Raw genomic sequence first — 24871 nt, 5'->3', positions numbered from 1 at the left:
ATTAAAAAAAAATAGGAAAATGTACTATTTCAAATCGTCATCGGTCCTTGTACTTAAGTTTTTTTTTATTACTTTTTAAATTAAAAAATTGGTACATCTACAACTTTAAAAATAACTAAATAATAATCAAATATGTATATATTCAAGAAAATGACTATGTGGTATATTTACTATAATTAATCGAGGCGTTAAAAAAATGTGTATTTATATAAATAAAATGGCACCTATAACTATTTTCTTTTACATTATGTCAATTTTATATAAAAATATATATAAATGTATAAAATATTACATAACCAAAACTAGTTGAAATTTGTTATATAAGAGATCAAAAGTAATTGTTTAAATAAAACGTTGAAGTTTTCACACTATTAATATACATATCGATACAAAATAAAAAATTAACATAAATTTCCACAAAGGATTTTACATAAATTAAAAAAAATATATAAAACATAACAAAGTAAATGTTTTTGAATAATTCGATGGAATTGAAAATAAATACAAATAAAAGCACAAGTGGAATGATTTTGTAACTTAGATAATATAAATGTGGATAAAAATATAAAATATTTCAATAGCAAAGACTTAAATTTGCCATATTAATTCAACACATTTATTATTGTGTATTATTATTAAATTATTCATGTATATTACAAAGATAACATAGTGAATATGAAATTACTCAGACGACGTCGATCTTAAACGATAGGATTTAGGTTCGTAAAATGGTGCTTGGACTAATTATAATTAATATTATATATAAATCACATTTTTAATACACGCGCAAATGTGCATTAGATATCGTTTATTCATATTAAAAAATCAACTACGATAACTAATTAAACCATGCGATTTCTTTGGTTTTTGTCAATTTTCAATATCAATCGAAAGTGTATAATTTATTACATAAATAAACCAAATTAAACCAAATCGATATCTAGCATTTTTACGCGTGCGATGTGTGTATATAAATATTCGGGAACGATTCATTCATTTAATATATATTTACGACTTATTTGATTTTCGCAGTAACAAAAATCTAATAGATACGATAACAGCCCGCTATATTTAGTCAGTCTATTATTCCATTTTTAATCGTCAATTAACGTACGTTTAATATGATGTTATGAATTGAAATTTGTAGAAATATATATTAGGGATACCAAAAAATGTAATTATATTGTATTATAATATAAAACAAGAGATTATGGTTGAATTAATGTTTAGCAATAACAAAAAGACTACTCGATGAAATGAAATAGGAATGCTCTGTATTTTTATTATTTTAAATCCGTTAAATATTTACAAGAGTAGAAGCTGTGCTTCCACAGATTATATGGACACATAAACACCATTTTGAGTATCCCTAATAAACAAGTTGAGTAAAATATTATATTTTATTATTGAAAAAACACATATTTAAAAATAATAAAGCTACAGTTATGACACTATAGCAATATTAAAATAAAATATGCTTTTTTTAAATTCATATAAATTTCGACAACTGTGTGTTTTTTTAATATACTGTAGACACGCGCGATATATTTTTTATTAAAAACGATCGAACATTATTAAATCAAATTTTCAACACATCGCCACTGGAACGTGTTTTTTAATTTATTTATTATTGATATAAAATATTGCGATTTAATTATACATATATATGTATATATACAAATATATATATATATATATATATATATATATATATATATATATATTTTTGATTACGAATTGACTGTGTGTGTGTGGGTGTATGTTTGTCGCAAAGAAGTATTAGTTTTGGCGTATCTCCTCCGGTCACAGCGACACAACGATAAAGTCAGCTTTTAACGTTATTAAATTTACATAATAAAGTACACAGTGAAGGCTTCACCCGTTCCCTGCTTCGAATTACGTTTCGGTGGATGGATGCGTTTAAAGGCGATTGGTGGGGTGGACACTCTTCTGCTACCTGTGCTCTTCAACTAGCACCAGCTCTCCTCGCCAGGAGCTTGGCTCTCGTCCTCGTCCGACGGAACCTCGCCGTACATATCAGCCAGCTTCCTGAACCTGGGCCCGAACGAAGACAGGTAATTGAATTTGAGATCTCCCTCGTCCGTACCTGTGAATCAGAGCAAAAGTAAAACATATGTAAATGGAAATCAAAGAGTTAGAGTGGAATGAATATATGTATAATTTCGAAGTCTTAAAATACATTTAATGCAATATAATATATTAGTATATAGCAATGAGTACAGTTTCAAAATTTTCTTAAATAATATCTACACATTTGCTAATCACACACGCACAGATATGTCCGACGGACACCAGGACAGATCTGTCCGAGCTTTGCCACACACGCAAACTGTCTGAACTCGGACATAAGTCTTTTAGTCGATTTACAATTATCTTAGTGATAAAAAAATGTCAAAAAATACAGTTTCAACGAAAATAATATTAAGTGACAGATGGGTCATAAAGTAATAACACCTTATCGCCAAAATCTTATTTTAGACGATGGCGGCAACTTTTGCGCAAATTAATAAAGGCGAGCAGAAATGGCAAATGTTAACTAAAAATACTGGAAACCATTGGGTGCGGGTGCTCGGATCGTATGCATTTTGTGTGTATAAACAACTACTACTAAAATGTTAAATAATAAGTAAATTAAAAATAAATTAAAATGATATTATTTATTTAGTGGCTTTGGCTAATATCACAGTAAAAAAATTCTTCACAACAAAATTTTCTTGTAGCGCATTAAATTCTTTAAATTAATTGGTTATTCTTTTGGTGCTTTTTTTTTATTTTCAGAATATTTTTGATACTCACAGCTGGCCAAGGACGATAAAGATCCTGTGCTGTTGCCGTCACCCTCGTACGCGTAGTGTCTTACATCGTCGAAGGGGTTGTTGTCAGGATCTCGATCCAAACTGTGCTTCTTCTCGTCAAGGAACCCTGATATGTCTGCGTGCATCAGTGTGTCAGGCATTGCGGGAGCTAAACAGAAAAAAATATGAATATAAAATAACTTCATTATTATAGTTTTGCTCTTTCATTCATTGTATTCGATATGTAGAGAAAATGTATTATGTATGGATGTAAGTTTATTTTTGAGCTGTGTATTACTGTAACACACTTTAATAAGCTAAAGAAAAACCTAGTTCCAGATATAACTCTCTATAGCTATTCAAAAATAAAATAATAAATATTTTTTGTTTATATATTTATGTCTATTTATATGTAAATATGGAAATAAGATAATATTTTAGTTATGGTGTTGGTAGTAAATATATAAAATACATAATAACATATTTAATGATTTGTTTTTAAGTACATAAATAGTATTTTAATGCGCCATAAAAAATAAACTGATTTTAAACTGTGATTAATAAATATACAATACTCTGTTATATATATTTATTTATTTAAATTAAATTAAGAGCATCGTGACCTCTCATTTAATACTGTTAAGAGATTTTAATTAAAAAATATATAGATAAAAAAGTGCTTCTAAGCTTTCTAATATTAAATAAATATTTAATGTATTTTTCCCCTAACTTTCACTTCACAATTTAATCATAATACTAATGATGTTTTAATTTAATTCAGTATTCGTACTCTTATCGTATTTACTTTGGAATAAGTAATTATTCATTAAGTAAAATGTTTATATTATGTTTGCAACTTGATAATGAAGATAAAAAAATAGCGTCGATTTATTTTAACTTAACACGTGTTATTTTAATAAAAACATTAAATTTGTTGGACAAAAAAAATTAATCTAAATAAATAAGGCTGAAGTAAACAACATATAATAGTTGTTCGTTTTGAAACTTGTCCATTAAAATCAGAAACGAATATTGTTCGATTGTTTATGGAAATATACATATATAAAAAAGTTGAAAATAAACTTCTTGAATTATCGGTAAAAATGTATGATATATAAAGAATATTTATATTTTATATAAGATTATGATTGGCATTCGTAAAAAGCGCGGAAAGTCGCCTACGTTTATTATATATTATACATATGCATATACACAAATATAAAACTCCAAAGCCAATATTTATAAAAGCGTCGCTCTTATCGAAAAACCAAAAGAAGCGGTTTGCTATGACATACGATGCACGAACTTCTATACATACATATATATAAAAAGGAAAAACGAGCATACGTATGTGTGCTGAAGGAAATTCAACGTTGGAAATGCGACGGTATATAATCGACTTTTATTTTATACCGACACACTCGAAGGGGCAGAGCAATTAGGGTTGGTTAGATTGGAATCGGAGGAAGAACATCAGAGTCCGGTTAGAACGGCCGCTTATCATGCAACAACAATTTCTCATTATCGGAGAGCCGATAAGCAGTGGATAATTGGCCTGTTTTAAAATGCAGGGAGGAAAAATTTAGTCGTCAAATAAGAGTGATGGGCCAAGAAGGCTAGTTATTTAAAAATATATATATATAATATACACTATGTTTCATATATACATATTTATAAATACATACATATATAAAAAAAATTGTATATATGTGTATTCCGCGGAAGAAAAATTAATTGCCCCCAACGAAATTAATTCGTAAACGCTTCCCCTCTTGAACGAGCGAAAATTCATTAAAAAGGCAATGGAATTAAATTAGAATTCTGGCTGGTGAGTTAACCGAATTTATACACACAAACACTATGCCTGATAATAAATTAGTTGAGGGAAAAAATCATTTCGGCGAACGGCTATAAAGAGCAAAAATGAAAAATTAGCGGCGTAGAGAAGTGAGAAGATCCTTTTTATTAATATATTTGGTGGAAACGAATAAAAAACGAACGAATTCGCACGAAGAGAGATGAAATTCGCAATTAAATTATAATAAGAATTTATTCTCGACAAACGAAAAGGATTATGAATTAATTAATGTACTTGAAAGTAAAAAATGGTATCAACAACAAAACAGACTTTTTAATGTTTATAAATTAAATTTTAATTTTACTAATTTATACCAATTTACTACTAATATCATTGATGTTAATTGTAACTTATGTTAGCTATTGTATATTTAAAGGTTGGTACATATTAATAAATGTGAATATATTACATAAGTAATTTTCTTGAGTATTATATTCCCAATATAAAAAAATATATGATTATGATATTCGCAGTCCGAAATTAATTCGAGGAAAATCATCCATAGATACTATTTATGATAATGTTAGAACATTATAATCTTACCGTATGTTTGATGCTTATCCCTCTCCTTTTCAGGTGGTTCGTAATTCTGCCTCAGAACGTGCAGATCGTAAGCAGCATCCCCCTCGCCGCCTCCTTCGTCCTGATAGTTGATTATATTTTCTCTGATGTCGTCGAATTCCTTCTCCGCCCATCCCACTTGCTTCCTTCTCAGCACGACGACAGTCAACAGAAGCACTGTGCGACAAATAAATAAATACAATTATGGTTTTGTTGTTGTTTTTCACGACGAATACCCAAATAAATGAGATGCAGAAAGCATGTAGTAAAAACGTGAAGTCGTAAATAAACCGATTTTTCATCCCTCGAAGGGCCGACAAAATAGGCGACATTAAAATTGGTCACAATTAACATAAACCGAGTTTGATAAAATATGTATAGGTCTAATCTTACATCATAGGTAATAATTGAATCTTTAAAAACAATTTTACTTAAAATTTAAAAGCCAGACTTTAACCCGTTATCTCTTTTTTCCATAAATTGTAATTAAATTTGGACTTTGATCAAAAGGACCGGCGTAAAAGCGAGATTCGAGCAAAAACCAATTGTTTAATTAGTGTTTCAGTACATATCAGTGCGGAAAGTTAATCAAACGCTTTGACCCAAATTCGAACGGTTCGCTCAGAAAACGAAATTTACTCTTATCAATCAATATCATGTCGAAAATATTGTACAGGGCAGTTAAAAGTAGCCCGCATGCGTTTTTAAAGGTATTTATAATAAAATGCATTTATTAATTATAAAAATGATTTTCCATACGCGATAATTTTTTTTAATCGTACATTTCAAATTATCACCAATTGGTAACACCACTCCTTTGAACACATTGCCACAAAATTCTTTAAGATTTTAATCTCTGCCCATTAATTATTATTATTTTTAATAATGATATTAACAAGTTATTCGTAATTCCAAATTCTTACTTTGCGCCGATTATTTTAAAGTATTCATAAAAAAAGCTTCAATTGAGGACTGTAAAAAATTTTTTTGAAAATCTATGTGCGAGGTTATCCACTAATATATTATTTTGCATCAAAAAATATGATTTCATGACATATTCTAGAGAAAAATCGCTCCTTGAATTTGATTGTAAAATATATAATAATTTACTTCATCGTTTAGAAGTGATGACAAAGAAGAGGATTATAGATTTGTCTTATATAATCACCTAATGCACAGAACCTTTGAACATGCTTCTCTAATCTGGTTGCCTAATAATGCAAACGACTTATTTGCAATAACAAGAAATTAAAAAGTGCATGAGGAAATATAAATATTATTTATTTATATATCCTACAAAATTCATACAAGATATGCTGATATATGATTTCAAGCGTACTTGAGAAAGTATTTATGCAAATCGCTGGTAGAAAATATACACAATTCGGAGATTCTGGAAGAACTTCATTTTTGTTTGCCACCTAATTACCAGCGGTGCGTTACCGAGTATTGTTATATAAATGTTATATAAAAAGGATATATTAAAATAATAATAAAAATAAATTATAAAAAAAAAATCTATATTATTATTTCAGTCTTAATAGCAAATTTACTTCAATTATAATTACTTTTAAGTAGCGCATGCAACCCATGATTTAAACTTTAAAAGTTTAAATCATGTTTAAAAGTTTAAAAATTTGAGCTACATTCATATTTTACGCTTAAAAAATTAATTTTTAAATTTAGTTGCACCCCCCCCCTCGCCTTTTTTTGTTAAAAATGAAATTTGTACAAATATTTTTATATGTTTTACAGCCGCTCTATTTTTTTATATCGTTGCATAAAAAGGGTGGGTCCGTGCCATATGTTCGAAAATATGCACGCTTTTTTGGAAGCCTTTAATAAGGGTCGGAAGTATTTAAATAGGTAAAAAGAATTGTTTACGATTTTATCAATTACTATAATCGGCTTTATTTTTGTGTTTTGCTAAACTAAGAACCACATTATTAATCAGATAAAAAAAACAATCCACGTAGTCAGCAGATTGCAAAAATGCATGGGAGCTTTACACAGAGCTACGCCATAAAATTTGCCTGTCGGTGATTTTAAATCTCAATTTTTTAAATAATCCGAAAATGTTATTTATCTATATTTTGTTCGAAATTTGTATATTTTCTACGATTCGGGTAAAAATACGGAAGCCCTAAATTCCTCCGTAGCTTGACACTCTGTTTTCAATAGAAATCGATATATCCATTCTGGTCCCTTAATTATTTAATTATATAACAAATCATCATACTACTGAAGTTTGTTCCCTTTAACGATCATCAATAATATAAATATACTACAATAATATACGTAATTATTATAATCACATACTATATACAATATATATTTTTTATATATATAATTTTTTAAAGTTCTCAAGAAAATCAAGAAGTGAAAATAAGAACTCTCATTTCTCAATTTCTATAAAGAAAAATATATACAATAGGTACATATAATAAATGTATTTAGATAATAATTAACTTTCAGATAACTTGTAAAATATATTTTTTAAAAACTGTCTCGCTACAAAATAACGATACTTTGATCGTTGTTTTTTTTTGTAATACGCGATAACACTTTCATATGCTCCACAACTATTAGCACACATTCTCAACACTCCACAGTCGTTACATTAGTACGCCCATAAAACAGCACACATTTATTCCGTCGCGCAAAAAAAATCGGTACTATCGTTACCCGAAATGAGCCCATAAAAGTTGTCCCACTAGATCTGATAGGTAGGTATAAAAAATGTTTCGGAAATTAATAACGTGGAACGCGTTCGAAGCTGAACTGCCGTCCAGGAAACTACTCTTGTCATGTCAAAAAGGTTTTCGTGTTTTGCAACACTTTAACGACCGCCGCGGGCGTTTTTCCTACACCTACTCTACGTGACGTTGCATACACCCGGGCCGTTCATACCCCGGGTTGATCACTTGGATTTCGTTTTTTACACGAACCGTGATATATGGGGTGCCGGCCGGGGCGTTTAATAGGTTTTGCGAAACTTTGCTGAAAACTTTTATTATCTTACACCCCCCCCCCCCACCTCGACATCTACTGCTTTCCGTCGACCCCTTTTTCGAACTACATTAGCATATCGATTTTCAATTTGTTTTTGTTTTCGTGGAAAAGCGCTCCTATTCGGCCCTTAACCGATCCGTATTAACCGACCCTGCCGGGATGATGAATTAAGAGACTTTGGTCGGTTTGACATGGCAAAATATACGACCTTGTTATCTGGGATAGTCCATCTTATACGTTATTCGACAAGGGCGCCGGATAGTGTATCTACGTACACGTGAACTATGCATTTGAAATATAATATATGATATATTATACAATATTACATCAAAACGTAGCAAGATTAAAGATACGTAATAATTTAAAGCAGTGCAAAAAATACAGGAGCTAAGAGCGTCGTACAACCTTAAATAAAGGATACATATTAATTAAGATTATTAAATCAAATAAATTCGAATACTATATCAGCGGCGGTTTGTCAGTCGTTATTGCATTCGCATATCGTGTTTTATTCACTGAATATATCGGAATTTAGAAAACACATTAATTTTTTTTTAACGCAATGTTCAAAATACTTTGAATCGGTTCAACGAATGTGGTTCTTACAAATCAAAGTCAAAAACTGAAAGAAAACGAAAAACAACTGCCCAGAAAGATTGAATCTTGGTTCGAGAGTCCCTTATAAATCGTTGAAAAACGACTTCAAACCTGGCTGCTTAAGTCTCTGCAAGCAAATGGCCATCCATTACTTCGCGGACGATGAGAAGAAGAATTAACGATATGGGACTTCTATGTTTTAAAGCTCAACACAAACCGCGACTTTCAGAAATAAATAAAACTCGAAGGTGGGCAGAGTGGGCCCGAAATAACCGAGATTGGGCGAAAGACATTTGGTCCGATGAATCCAACTTTGACGTAATTTAAAACCATTATTAGTTATAATAAAAAAATATTAAAAACCTAATCGACTTTAAAATTTCTAAAGCAATAATTTTTAAAATAATTATAGTTTTTTAACATTTTTTTTAAGTTTTGGAACATGTGCATCGTAGAGTCGGAGAAGAATGTATAGCTGATTGCGTAGTACTCAAAGTCAAATATTATGGCGGAAGCGTTATGATCTGGAATTGCATGGCAGCAGCAAAGGTAGGAAAGCTGTACTTGCGAGGGTGGTATGAATAGTGTGTGTTTAATTTATTTAGTGTATATTTAATATATTTAAATGTTGGACTCCTACAGGAAAATATTTTAAAGCACAGACCAAGCTACCATACTTCGCGAAAAAGAAGGGGTTGGTTTGCGTCAAAGGGTTTGACGTTTCTAGAATGGCCTACACAGTCACCAGACAAAAGTCATATAGAAGTCATTTATGGGTAAAATTAAAAGGAAAGGTTGTCCAACAAATTGAACTGCGAGGAAAATTTCAGATAGAATAGAGAAAATAGTTGACAGTATGCCAAAATAAGCTTAAAATAAACATTTAAAAATAAGCTTAAAATAAACATTTAAAACAACTTCGAGCTACCAAAATTTGCAGCAATTTTCTAAAGATTATATAAAGTAATTATCTAATTATTAATACCATACTATTTTAGAATGTAAATCAATACAATAGAATCAGCTTAATAAAATAATATAAAAATAAAATTCATTATAAATATATCTAACAAAGTAGTCGATATTATATTATTATGGGTCGATGAATAAATAACTTACTTTCTTACTAAATAGATGATAGTATATATATATAATAAATTTTAAAACATTTTTGGTCTAGTGTCCTCTGATCTAAGAAAATGCGCAAAATTTTCGTTTTTTTATGTGGATTAGATTTATTAGGTTTTCGTATGTTTTTTATATAATTATACGGCATTGAGTGACATCGCGCATTGTCCTTTTATACTTGGCGAACTATTTTGCTCCGAATCACGCTTTTACGTAACGATCTCGCGCACAGTTTTTCAAAATAAAAAACATTGTTAAATTCGTTTTTAGCAAAAAAACTTACTCATAATATGAATATATTTGTTTATTTTATATTTGTTATTATTATATCTCAATTTAATGTGTAGGACGTATTGCCGTTAAGCTGCTTAATATACATAAATACAAGTATAATTAGATTGCGCGAAATTTTTCTTATGTATAAAATTTACTTACGAATAAGAAAATATGTATATATTTTTTCAAATGAAATTGAATTATTTTGGGTTAGAATTTGAACGAAACACGATACATGGAAAGGTTCAGTTATAGAATATTATTGCTGTTCTCATTTATTAATTTTCAAAATATTTGTATTAGATTTTTTTTAATGTGAGTGCCAAAATGGCACTAAATCTCTAAACAGCATATAAAAGTGTAATAAAATTTAAAAAATACTTACATAATAACACAGTTATGCAAACCAATAAGGCCACTAAGAAATTGGGAGCAATGCCGAACGACACAGCCTTAGCCATTGTCGTCGAGCAAGTGATGTCCATATGTTTAGAATCGCTAGGAAGACCTAAGTTATAGGTCTAAAAATATTTTTTTATTAAAATATATATTCAACACAAAATAATTCATAATAAAATAAAATAACTCACCTCCATATTAAACGTAAAATTGCTAATGCAACCGACGAATCCTATGTCCGACGGTATGTGCTTCCAGCCCATCGAATCACCCAAACTCTTTAAGTTTATATTTGAGCCGCCTAACTGAAGTGGTCCATTAACTAAAATAAAAAGCGCATTCATTATGTATTTATCGCGTATATATAATCTGGGATTATTGCAGCAGCGGTACGTACCGTTTAGGAATTCGTTCTGGCCATTCGGAGCGGCCAAATTCATACAACTAGACATCCGGCAATAATCGACGAACATTTCTATTCCGGTCCTGGACAGCATAATTTCAATGAAATGCGACTCGTCTAGTGCTATTCGGTTGTGCTTATGCTCTACTCTGGCCGTTCCCGAACCATAATCTACCAGAAGCACCAGATAACCATCTATCAACTCCAATGACATGAAATCTGCAAACGAACGTGTTTTAGAACCATTGTCTCCAATGTGGTATGTGATAATGATTTTTTTACCTTGAACGTTTAGAAGATTGTTCTTTCTTAGGGGTCCCACGTAGAAGATCAACCCTGATTCTTTTTGGGGCGATATGGATAGAGATACGCGACTTTCGTTACAGGACGGTATTGTTGGATATATGGCGTATCCATCTCCATGGAAACCTACTGATGTTAACTCGCAACGAGGTCCTGTGAATCCAACGGGACATTCGCATCGATCGGAGAAGAATGTGCCTAAAATATATATATATATACATTAACGGTTTCGGTTTAATTTAAGAAAGTAGAATGCATCTATTTTTATGTATTTAAAAAAGTACCTGTCCCTATCACCACGCACATTATTATTTATTTTTAGTCGATTATACTGCTGTATTATTTTTTATTAATTACTCTTTCGAATCTTTTTTTTTATAAAATATAAAGTCAAACGCTATTTAAATTATTTTATTAATAGAATGTATTTCATTTATACTATATGTATCACAGAATCAAGAACTCTTCTTTTTATTGTATCTATAAAGCTGATTTTTGAAAATTTATGAAATAACTAACAGATTCAAGCATTTCTATTATATAATATAATTGTATTATTCTACTACAATTCATAAAAATGTACAAAAAAATTTTAAAAATAAAAAAGGAAACTAGATTTGACAAAATATATATTCAATAAAAGATTTTTTTATTTTTAACATTTAAATTTCATGGGTTTATGAAATATACAATATTTTATTTCACTGTTAACTATTAAAAAAAATCCTGGTTTTTAGTTTTTAAATTCACAAAATTATTTTATACATTAAAATTTACCACGAAACTTTTTTTTCAATCATACATATAAAATTAGGCATAAGTGCAACGGACATATAGCGTATATTTTTTTCATGGTAAGATGAGGTTTGGTTATTTTTTACGGCAAAAATTACAAATTTACAGCAAAGTTAACTTGATTTATTAGTTTTCTTTCTATAACGTCTCATATTGTTTAAATATCGTCAATTAAATTTTTGGAAAATTTCGATAAATTTTATTCTAGTTCTAAGCTTTCATACTAGTTTAAAATATATAAATATGTTACATGTAATATATAGAAATGAAACTATAAGAGATTTATTTGAAGTTGACTTTTAAGCTCTTGATAACAAAACAGGTTTTTTAAATATATAAGTTAAATATTATTAAATAAATTGTTCAGTATCAGGAAATATTTTTATATTATTTTTTCGGCAAGGTATTTTGCTGATAGTGCTCTTATAAACTTTCTTACCATTAAGTTACAAATATCCGATTTATATGAAGAGTTATCTTGTTTACGTCAATTTCATTCAAAATACTAATGAGAGATTTTTAGTTGCTGCATAATCATAATACATAATACATAATCAACGATTTAACTATTCTACTCTATAATTTTTTTAATAAAATTAAAACCAACAAAACTTAAATTTAGCTGAGTTATAATTAAAAACTAATACACTGGTTTAATTTAGCGTTTCACTTGACATGTAAATATATATAATAAAGCTTTATTTTTTAGTTACCCGGTATATTTTTACAGCGTACACAATTCAAGAATTCAATTTGATAAAAAAAATATAATCTCACCTCCGTTCAAGCAGAATATTGGTTTGTCGAATATTGTGGAGCTACATGTACATCTAGGTTCAACCTTGGCCCAGACGCCAACGAAGCTGGTCTTATTTGTAAAAACAGATAAGGGAAACTTGGTAACGTCCAAAATGTTTCTACACGATTCGGGACAAACGCCTTTTTCGAAGAGGCATTCATCAATGCCCACCATTTGTATTTTCATGTCCAAGAGAGCCTCGATCTGAGAGACAGAAAAAACACGCACGACCATAAATATACGAGCCAAGCAATGTAATATATTATTGAATTTCAAAAGACAAGCAAAATATCACCTCTTCCAACTTATTTGACATTTTTGAGTTCATGTTTTCCGGAGCGTAGTATGGGGAACCGTGAGCTGAAAATCTGACGTCTAAGTGCGTATCGTTGATTGGTTTTGTACTAAAAACGGTGAAAACGTCCACGTTTTCTAAACTGGTGTTCATTATCAAAGCTATTTGTTGCTGTAGAATATCTTTCTTGCTCAATCCCTGTAGTAAATATTAAAGAAAAATAAAATAAAATATATGGTTGTAAAAAGTATAAGTTATTAACAATAATTAAAACACTTTAAAGTTAGTGAAAGTAAAATCAAATTAGACGCAAAAGAACAACAGCAACTAAATAATAGATGCTGTAGTTTTAGACTTATGATACGATTTTATAAACTTTTAATAAAATCATATCATTATTTTACTTCTGAAATCTAAGAAAATAATAAAATATGTATTATGTGCATTATATATATTTTTGTTTATCTGTGTTATTAGTGACTAATATAAAATAAAAAAACTACACTACAACCAAATATTTTTCAGTCATGCTTCTATATGCTTGTTTATTAAAACACTTCAAAAATATAAGAAGCTTTTTGCTTCTATATATTTTATATATTTAATATTTCTCTCAAAAATTTCAGTCTATCTGATAAAATATCACAAAGTGTATTTCTCACCCCATGCTGAGGAGTTATAAACTCTTCGGCCGTCGTATTAATGAATCTTATCGACCCGGACTTGTTGACAGCTTCGGCAGAAATTCGTTTGATGGTCACGTTGACAGTCGCCTCGACCCAATGGAAAGGAATCGATATAGGGTTGTGTTCGGTTACCTACGTCAAAAATAAACAAAGTTAATATCTAAATAAGATACATCGTATAAACACTAAAAGCATTTGATTAATTTACGTTAAATCTCAAGAAATAGGAACCGTCGGGCGTTCCCGACTTCATGATTATCATCCCAGATTCCCGCTGTATCTCAAAGAAAGGGTTTCTTTCTTCAAAGGACGGCAACCAAAAGAACTGCTTATCCGGTAGATCCCAGTCGTCCGGATCTGTGACGTAAACGCGGCCTATTTCCGATTCGGGCGTCTCTCCCTGTAATGAATAATTTCGTTAATTCACCCTTAATAAACACCATCAAAAATACATGCTGAATCCGAAATAAAGTTATTTCCATCTTAATATACACAAAGGTGATTAAAATAAAAACCTAAAATACATTTATGATCATAAATGACATTTAATTAAGTGCCCGTTGCGATTGAAACAAGTCCTACAGACCGGAAATATTTTCTCCTATCGCCTCTTTGAGATGCTGTACTCTCTATAGGTGAGGCCATGCGAATAAAGCGGATATGGAAAACACTTCAAGTACCGGTCTTCAATTGTGATGAACACTACTCTGTGTGCCTGATCCGGTCGATGAGTCTGTTGCAAACTCACGCCATTTCGGAAACTACTCCACTCAAAAATGAATAACAAAACGCTGCTCTTTTTTGGCGCATATCTTTTTTAAAGTGGACATTTTTATATTACTATATTACTATGAAGTATCAGGACACTCTTTAAATATTTATTGACGAATCATAATTTAAAGGTTTTCATTTTAACTCACCTTCGTTTGATTTAAGATATAAATAAATTGATGCTATCAACCATGAACGTCGTGATATTAAAGAGACAGAGAAAGAGATCCACATAAACCATTAGGCGTTAAAGATGTGCATAAGTGAATGCTCGACGTCACTATAAAATCGAGCAACTAGTGTAAAAAAGCAGTGTTCAAAATTCATGGATTGAACACTTTGACCTCAATACTCACGCTCTTTCATATTACAACGGGCAATAACATTTTTAATTGTTTTTTTCTAATAAAACATGCTATGAAATATTAAAATTATGTGCCTGTAAAAAATAGTATTTTTAAAATAGACACATATATAAGAGTTATTCTCAATCATAGATGTGCAATTTAAAACATTGCAAATTTTAATCAATTTGCAATATTTCACTAAAATCCAAATGATACCCAAAAATAAAAATTATGTATTCAAAAAGCTTTTAAATTTAACGGTATATTCAGATAGATTATTTAGGAATAATCATTCAATTTATAGTATCATTGTTAAAAAATCATTAAGTTAGTATGAAAATATACTATACTAGTAATATACAATATATTGTCAAGCTTCTTCAACTCTTTTTAAATTAACATACACATATGAAACATGCATTTTTAGCGAATGAATTTTTAACATTCTCAAATTTAACATTTTTCATAAACAAATTATTTACATATAACATGATTTTACTATTAAATAGGTTTGAACTTTTAGAAAGCTAACATTAAATTAACTTAAATAAAATACATTCTACGTCTTTTCTATCTAATAAAATATGAATAAGATTAATGAAAGACGAAATAATTACAATTTTATTGATTGTAATTTCAAAAAGAGCTTGTATTTTTTACATGTAATTAATTTAGTTACACTTATTAAACTGTTGTAATAAGCTAAATGTTACTTATTCCAAACTAGTTACATAGTATATATGTATGTAAATATTTTTGTGTAGGTATTTGCATGTAATTGGACGTGTTTGTTTCAAGTATTATTATTAATATAAATAATAATCATGTTTAATTATAAATATTTACCTTTTTAATTAAATAAATAAAAAAAATGATAGATAGCTTGCGCCATCCAAGCTGCGGCTATGATCGTAATCACATTTGAGAATCGCCGAGTTATAACGTAATATACCGTAATAGAGATTTCGATCTTAGTATAATAACCAAGACCCGCAATCCCATGATTAATAACGCGAAAATCCCTATACACGTATGTATATTTGTTATAATAATAATATTGAACGTATGATGCTCTTTAGATGTGTATATATTGTGTATTGAACATAAATCTAATTTAATTGTTAGTTTAAAAAATTACCGTTTCTTATCAATCAGGTGATAAATATTTATTTCGTTGGGGCAAAAATAAAAAAAACGGTGTTGATTGATTTTTTCCAAATAATAATATTCAAAGCAAATTTTGGCATTTGACTATCCTGTAGAAAGGGTTAAGTGCAATCTGAATGTTTAAACAAAGCGAGCGAGCTGACAGTGACTGACAGTTAAAGAATTAAAAAAACATGAATTAATGGCGAAAACAGAAGACAATAGATTTCAATTGGAAAGTTAAAATGAAAAAATACAGACTTTTTTAATAAACAAAACAGAACCTATTAAAGATGAGTAAAATATAATGTCGCTTCCTTAAGTTTGACAAACTTTAAAAATCATGTGAAAATACTTTGATAATAATTGGAGAATTTAAATTAAATTATTAAAGACTATTATATATTTTATAAAAAGATGAGCAAATTAACAAGTTAATAACTTGAAATGTCAAGTGACGGACCTTCTTTCGTCAGGGTTCCTAAATCTTATAATATTTTACAACCTTGTCAACCATTTAAAATAAAGTTATGCTATTGTACACCTCAAGTCATGCCAAATCAGGTAACCTCATTATTAAAAAAATATAAAATAAGAGCACCTATTGATGTTTGATTGATAATTTAAGAACCTATTGATTGATAATTCAATATTAGCGAATATTGCATAAAATATTCGAATATATTCGTATCTTTTTCTCGGTTTATACCTAATTTGTTTAACCAACTAGTGAAAAAAACATTTTTTGTTAATAATTATTTTAATTAATCATCATTAATTACCTGCATAATCGTTAATTTTATAGAATATTTATATAACATTACTGAGGGCGTTAAAATAAAGTTGCTAGATTTATTATTTTACGCATTTTCCAGGGTGGAGCAAAACTTAGCCGGTTTGTAAATTTATATATAAAATTACAACCCCTCTTCGTTTTAAAAATCATCTATGTTTTTTATTTCCTAGATTCTATATTTTAAATTTTGCTACGTTAAAAAAAATGCATCGCAGACGAAAATTTTATTCAGTAAAATAAAATATGTTTTAATTAAATATTAGATTTTTCACAGATAATTTTATGATTTAAATTTTTCAAAGAAAATTCTTGGATTTTCAGTGTTGTTTACATAAAATAATGCGACACAGTGATTTTTTAAACACAAATACGATTTTTTTAAAGCATCATTATATAAAAAAAATAATATACATGTTTATGGCATAATTTAGGTTAAGCAAATTCCACTCCCAAATGACGTCCCTGTATCTCAAAATGAATAAAAACGAAAATTCACAATAACAAAATTTGAGAAAACATTATACACATGTTACAAGAATGAACCCTTCCTATCATATGTTTTGTTGAAAATGCACTATCGCTAATAGTTAATTCTACCAAGTTATATTGAATTGATTGAATATTGAAAAAAAAACACATTTTTTTTTCTATTAAATAAAGTTTGTGAGAAATAAAATTAGCTTAATTCATAATTTTATTCGAATATATTTTCAATAATTTGGAACAATGTAAATATAGATTTGAGTCGTTTTATCGTTTGTTTTGTGCGGCATTGCATGTAAATTAAATCACAAGAATTAAGATCAGCTGCGATTGAATTAAATCAGCAAAATTGATTAAACATTGTAAATACCTCATTTTATCGAATTTATTGTATATACAATTTTATATACATAAATATCAAATCTGGATCGGTGTTCGTTTTGTGCGAATTTGCATATAAATTAAATAACTAGAAATAAATTAACCGCGATCAAATTATTTCACTTCACAAAAATTTGCAACGCACACCTATTTTTGAGATAAGCGTTAAGCAATAATAAAGAGTGAACCTTTTCAACACTTTGTTTCTTTTAACAAACGAATTCTGCGAATTTGCTCATAGTAAAACCGCCACAAACATTCTATTGACAAATGTTTTTCGAAGGCATTTAAAAATTTTTGTTAGAAGGAGCGTCTATTGTCTCGCATTTTGAAACAAAATAATGGATCATAGACTTTAGAGCGGCACTAGTCACTTAGTTATATTGAGGGGGGGAAACGGATAGATCATATCATTTTCCTGATGTTTTTAATAAAACTTTTCGTAAGCGGTATCCTGTGGAACGCTTCTACCGCATAAAAAGAGACTGATTTATTTTATTAAATATTCCGTGGTAACCTGACAAGCGTAAGCCCAATGCATTACAACGGGGTAAATCTGTACCAACTGAGTAAGTCAATCAGATATAATGAGCACCTACAAGTAACTAATATCCACGAGACTGAAAGTCTGGGAATCAGCGACATCTCTATTAATAATTATGTGTAATATAATTTATAAGCAATAAATGTCACTGCAGCTGGTGCCGGTTTTTAATTAATAGCGATTTTTTTAAATAAAAATTTGAGTACCGCTGCCAGGGCTCGAACCCACAACCTCAGAGTTATTAGTCTGAGATATTACGTACTACGCTATTCCGTCCTTCATGTATAATATATAAGATTAGCAATGTTTCAGTTGAGAAATATAATAGTGTAAACATTAGAAATATAATAGTGTAAGCTTCTCTTGAGGAATGAAAAATGTAGAAAACTTGATACGCGTCCACAATATATGTATATATTTAAATAATTAAGTGATTGCAGCTTTAATTGGTATTTTGCAAGTATTATTTTATTGAATTAACTTAAATTGTAAATAAATCACTTGGGTAAATAAATTCAAACGCAACTCCCAGTCATTTTAAAACTTGTTAACAGCGATATAGCAGCGTTTTATTGTCGCATTATACACCTAAGCGTATAAAAATAAATCAAATAACGCCCAGGCGTTATCCCTGCCGGGTTTGATGAAACGACTCCCTGCGTCTATAAGCAAGGGGTGTCTGTCAGACACATTGCTCTCGTTCCCGCCTCCAACAATGTTAACCTTTCGACCATAAAACAAATAGGACATGAAGCCTCGCGCGTTGTGAATTATGCGTACGCGTCTATTCAAATTCTTCAGATTTTATCGCCGCCATATATCCATAAATCCCCTCGCGCGAAAATCGACGGGAAACAGTTTGTAAGTTGTGCAACTCGGCGCGCTGGGTCGAAAAAATAGGATAAATAAAACCAAGACGGGTTTTCGTTTTAACGAAGCGCGAATGGAAAAGTGGCAAAACAAAAAAGAGGAGGAGCGAAATCGCCCGTTATTTAATAACGACAGTCGTTTATCTCGATTATGTCGCTTTATCGCGCGTTTTGAAGATTTGCAGGTATCGACTTTTTCTTTATGCTGATACAAATATAGGGGTGAAATGACATACGTATATTCTACATTAAATTTTAATTTATTTAGTAATTATTGCCATTATCATGCAGTTAAATTATAATACTTGGTATTCGTTAAAACAAAAAATATTTAAGAAATAAATTTCTCCCTCATTTGTAAATTGTATATTAAGGTAAGAATGTATGCGATACGAGGGATGATTTGCTAGTGCCCTACTTACAGAACCCGACGCTACATAGTAGCACATAGCGCAAGATGTACAACCTTGCAGAATTTCGGACCTTAGCCCCGATCATTGAATAATTCGAAGGCATTACATGAGCTAGCAGGAGGCCTCGCAAGACACGTAATATATAAAAAAGTAAAACGCTCCGTTGTCATCGCCGGGTGCATATTGTATGCGTAAGGGAAAGCGAAAGCTCGATCCACCCCCGGCATAATGAATTATGAATGAATAAGCTACCGGCTGGAGAGCTCATTCAGATGTCCTCGCGAATGATTAATGAAGTGAAAAATGTGATTTTCGCATTGAAATTTTTCGTTGCTTTAAGCGGCTCACTGTTTTCCACAAAGAGCCCATCTGTCACGCGTCGCGACGCCTACCTATTATCCTCGGACGTCCTTCTTATTCCCCTTTCCTGAGAGAAGAGAAAGAGAATCTCGGCTACTTTTCTTTTGAAGAGCACACACCGGATATGAATCTCTTATTCAATTTTTAGACGGACGCGTTCAAGCTTCACAAAACACTTTTTTTACCTCTAGAATGATTTGAATGGAAATTATTGACGTGTTTGACTTGTGCAGATAATCTCTTATTATAGAGAGTGACTAATAGTTTCATTGCATTTAGCAACTAAACTATATATTAATGTTTGTTATTTCTTTTTAATAAGCACTGTATAATAAATGAGCTTTTTGTATACAAAAAACTTATTTTTAACATTTTTTTTTTTAATAATAAATTAATTAATTTTTCAAAATAACATATAAAAAGAAATAATGAAATTTGGGATATTTTTTCAATAAGCACAGTATAATAAATTTAATTTTTATGTACAATAAAATGTTCTACTACAAAATATAGTAATAAATTATTAGAATCTTCCATATATATCAACAAATTTGCAATATAAAAAAACTTATAAGAAGTAGTACTGTTTTTATCATTTCGTTTTGAATTGGCCATTACGAATCTTTATTTTAGTATTTATAGTAGTGGCGTAGCTAGGGGGCGGAGGGGGGGGGGACAGCCCCGGGTGGCACTTGCTTGAGGGCGGCATTTTCGCGATGGAAGGACCGTTCGTGTTTGTCGTTCTTAAACCAAATGCGCTAAAAATATATATCCACGAATAGCAAAAAGCTAAGTTGAATATACAAAAACAATTACCAATAGTTTAACAAATAATGATTTTAAGACCCGGACGGTCATAAAATGCCGCTCTTGTAGATAAAAATATGTTTTATCTATATGGGCGCATTTTTATATATATAAAAAAAATAAATGCTGGAAACTTTAAAACTGTTTTGCACATTTTTTATATGCATATATTATATGTGAAGGATATGTAGCGTAGCTGGGAGGGCGTTCAAAAAATCCCAAAAAAGTTTTGACATATTAAAGACATGTATTAAGTTTTTTAGGAAGATCAGATATTGTATTAGATAATTGTATAGGGGGGGAAGAAGATAAGATTCGCCCCGGGCAACACAAACCCTAGCTATAAAAAAATAGTTTATATGACATATCTCTAAGCTTCACATACAGAGGTTGAAAACATCTAAATTAATTATTAAATCAAGATCAGTGGTAAAATAAATTAAAAAAATCATAATAAAGCATTAAAACATATTCTATAAAATACAAAAAAAAAATCTTACTTTTAAACAATGCTATTTCTAAACTAATAAATTAAGCAACACACATGTTTCAAAATGGTTGAAATTTAACTTTTCAATTAATAATTTAGATACAGGGTAGTTGCAAGTTACTTGTATATTTTGTAAATTGTATATCTAAAATATTACATTAAGTGTAAATTGGCTAACTATGCATTTGTATGTAAATGACTAAATAATGTCACCTTGCTTACACCATTATTATACATACATATTCTATGAAAATCTTACATTTACAAAATATAACATAATCATAAAAAAGCGTCTCATTTTGGTTTTCAATGAATAAAAATAACTTTATAATTTTCTCTCTGACCTATGAAACAAAAAGTATGTTATATTCTATTTCCTAGAAATGTTTTAATATTACACTATCTGAATTATTTAAAATAAACCACACATTATTTGTTAATGCTCTTCTTTTATATTTTCTAATATTTTTCTCTTTATGTTTATAATTAAAGTTAAAGTATAAAGTGGTTTATGTGGTGTGATTTTAACACTACAAATTTTCAGTTTAAATATTAAAGGTTATCTGAAAGAGCGGTTTCATGCTGATAGGTGTATTAATTCATTTTGAGTGAGTTACATAACTGTAGTAACAAATTCTGAAAAAAAATGTAATTTTCCATTCCTAATTTATACAAAGAATTCTAATTAAATTTTGTTTATATTTATGTTTTATGTAATTTACAGTAAAAAAAATTTAAGTGTCTTGTGTACCACTGTATATACATTTTATATAACCTTATTTTTAGTATTTAAATAAAATGCACTTCCATTCACATGTATTGTAATAAAATATAGAAAATAATTTGAAAAAAGCTTCCAATTACAAAAAAAATCCTGTAAGCATCTCGACTGTTATTTATTACAATCGGTATGCGATCATTGTTATTTGATTTTAACAACAAAAATAGCAACAAGTTATAAAACGTGCAATATTATCATGACCATTATATACTCACATATCCATATAACCAACCGTTGTGAACGAAATCCAATTCGTTTTCCTCAAATTCCGACTATATAGTGTTAGCATTAGATAAAAATAAATACATGATTAAAATCAGTATTATTATTGGGAAAACTATTTTTTATAAATATAACAAAATAAAATTACATACCATGTAGTTGTATACAGAAATTTCGCTATGTCCTTCTGACATAGCGTTGTCGTTTCTGTCTCCAATGACGACATGCAATATTGACACGCCCGTCATAGGTTCTATGCCACTGTCGGTGATGGCTATCGGCAAGAAGTACTCTTTAGTCTCTTCCCTATCGAAGGTCACTCTGGCGTACAGTCCGTGATCTGCAAAAAATGACCATTATTAATTATTAATTAAACCATCAACAGGTAGGTCTTGGTCGAGAGCGAAAGCGCCGCGATGCCACTAAACTTATAATTTCTTGAAATTGTTAAAACTTTGGTCGTCACCGGCTAGACTATGTCGTAAAATGGGGCAAACGTTCGCACAAAAGGTAACCGCGATGACCAACTTTGGGGTAGCTCATTTGAATACTAACGAAGTGTCAAAAAGCGACGTACGGCGTTTATGGCGTTTGTGAATTACGACAAAGATCACAATGCCAAACGGCGCTACACAATTATTAAAACTTGGTTATATATCTAAAGTTAAATGAGAAAATCAGTACAAAAAATAAAATTTGAATGATAACTACGTTTTTTGATAAGAAGTAATGGTTACTGTGTAATGTATCGATGGAATTTAAATTTTAAATTTGTTATATAGAAAAAATGTTTTAAAAAATATCAAATTGTTTAAATTTATTGCATCAATTAAATGCATGTAGTGAAATTTCCATAAGGTACATTATTAAATAGCATAACTTGTCGATAAATTTGTTCAATAAAGTCGCAGTAGTAATGAATGGTCAATTCCTAATCCTATAAAATCCAATGTTCATTTAGAGCATCGTGAGTAAAAGAAACATTCATCACCCACAAGTAAATCAATGAGTGAAGGGTCACCCATTTCATCGATATTTTTTGCAGAAAAAACATTTTGATAGAGGTCTAACAATCGATAAACTTTCTTAGAAATATTAAGAAGTCTCTTACCGGAAGATTATAATATCGGAAACTGCCCGAATTGAGTGTCAAAAAGGGGATCAGTCGTAAGACATACATAAGTCAGTCTAAAAATAAAATAATCTAGAAATATTTTAATTAATTATACTTTCCAAATATTTCTCGTTTTTAATGCATTTTTATTATATTATATGTTATAAAATACTAGTTTTTCATTTAAAATTAAACTTTTAGAAATAGAGACAATTTAAGGACAGTTGGGTATAAGAAAACAAGTACAGCCAGGGGAATAATGTCTGGAGGTGTGAATTTGTATATTAATATTCCTAAGACAATCCGCAAAAATAAAAATGTGGCGGGTATTCTCAATGGAATAAAGAAACACCTTCGTGCATTAAGAAATAAATTATAATATTAAGTCTTTTTTATATTCTGTTTATGTTTATATTATATTATATATGTTTTGATGAAATTTCTTTGGTATATTAATATATTAGCTAAATAAATTATTAAAATAAATAAATCTATTATATAAATGTGTTCATGTAATTTGTACCATAATATATCTCAGAACAACGTTATTAAATACATTGTGTTACGTTAGGTTAGATTTAAATTTAATAGCTCAATTTATGGTTGTTAAAGTGCTTTTATAAAACACATGTATGATACTAGTTAAATAAACATACAGCATTTTAAATTATAAATTTACCAAGTAATTTAACCAACGTAAAGGTTTTTTAAGTTAATTTCTCGTTTAAATTATAATATAATTATCAGAGTAAATGTAATAAAGTGTCTCTTAAAAAGAAGCAATAATATGATAAATACCGCGTTTTTCGTTACGTAAATAAATTAGACATTAAAAATATTATTTATTATTAAAAAATGGCGTTAAGTCAAAATTTAATATAGCTGACTGAAAATAATCTGTGGGATATATTATATAATACTTTAGTTCAGTGAAAGTATTTAGTAGTAAGATATTATAGATCTATCTAGCTTTTATTTCGATATTTTCATGGGAAAGTTTTTTATAATTTTATTGTTTTAATTTTTACAGTTAAAATATTTTTGTATTAATTGCTATGTTAGAGACCTGAGATTTTAATTTTAAGAGTAATCATATTAGTAATTTTAAACGTGTGAAAGTATCAATCACTTGCACAGCTTGTTATGATTTAATGGTCACTATAACGACTATTTAAAAAACAACAAAAATCAACCCGTCTCAAAAGTATATTTGCACAAAAATTGAAGAAGACTAATAATTGTGTTTATAATTTAAAACATTGCACATCCATTCTGAGACGTTAATCACCCATAAGTACTATCGAAAATAAATTATACCCTGCGCACATTACTCTTTGGCTACCGACCGACAAAGTAACCATCTGGAGCGTTTATCTTAAGGTGTTAACACACTTTTGTGGTGTGTTCAAGAAGCAACAA

At 29.5% G+C, this 24871-nt stretch overlaps 1 protein-coding gene across 2 annotated transcripts in view; it reads right to left on the bottom strand.

Moving 5' to 3' along the window:
• Nucleotides 1-1723: 1723 nt before the first annotated feature.
• The window catches only part of shg (DE-cadherin), a 356238-nt gene continuing 333090 nt past the window's right edge, over nucleotides 1724-24871 (bottom strand). Inside the window, exons 12-24 of one of the 2 annotated variants that reach the window (XM_088191473.1) lie at nucleotides 22491-22678; nucleotides 22332-22388; nucleotides 14137-14328; nucleotides 13905-14060; nucleotides 13243-13440; nucleotides 12926-13151; nucleotides 11333-11551; nucleotides 11045-11269; nucleotides 10839-10969; nucleotides 10634-10769; nucleotides 5218-5412; nucleotides 2818-2985; nucleotides 1724-2107 (exon numbers count right to left, since the gene is read on the bottom strand). In XM_088191473.1, the coding sequence (XP_088047599.1) occupies nucleotides 1971-2107; nucleotides 2818-2985; nucleotides 5218-5412; nucleotides 10634-10769; nucleotides 10839-10969; nucleotides 11045-11269; nucleotides 11333-11551; nucleotides 12926-13151; nucleotides 13243-13440; nucleotides 13905-14060; nucleotides 14137-14328; nucleotides 22332-22388; nucleotides 22491-22678 (2228 nt within the window). In that variant the 3' untranslated portion in view covers nucleotides 1724-1970. The remainder of the gene's footprint in view (nucleotides 2108-2817; nucleotides 2986-5217; nucleotides 5413-10633; nucleotides 10770-10838; nucleotides 10970-11044; nucleotides 11270-11332; nucleotides 11552-12925; nucleotides 13152-13242; nucleotides 13441-13904; nucleotides 14061-14136; nucleotides 14329-22331; nucleotides 22389-22490; nucleotides 22679-24871) is intronic. The other variant, XM_088191474.1, reaches the window with a different exon arrangement.

Source organism: Plectrocnemia conspersa, unplaced genomic scaffold, assembly GCF_051122295.1.
Source record: "Plectrocnemia conspersa isolate PC_06_02 unplaced genomic scaffold, ASM5112229v1 ptg000009l, whole genome shotgun sequence".
In the NCBI taxonomy this organism is placed as follows: Eukaryota; Metazoa; Arthropoda; class Insecta; order Trichoptera; family Polycentropodidae; genus Plectrocnemia; species Plectrocnemia conspersa.
Note: the sequence above shows the minus strand (reverse complement) of the source record. Positions and strands in the feature narration are given on the sequence as shown.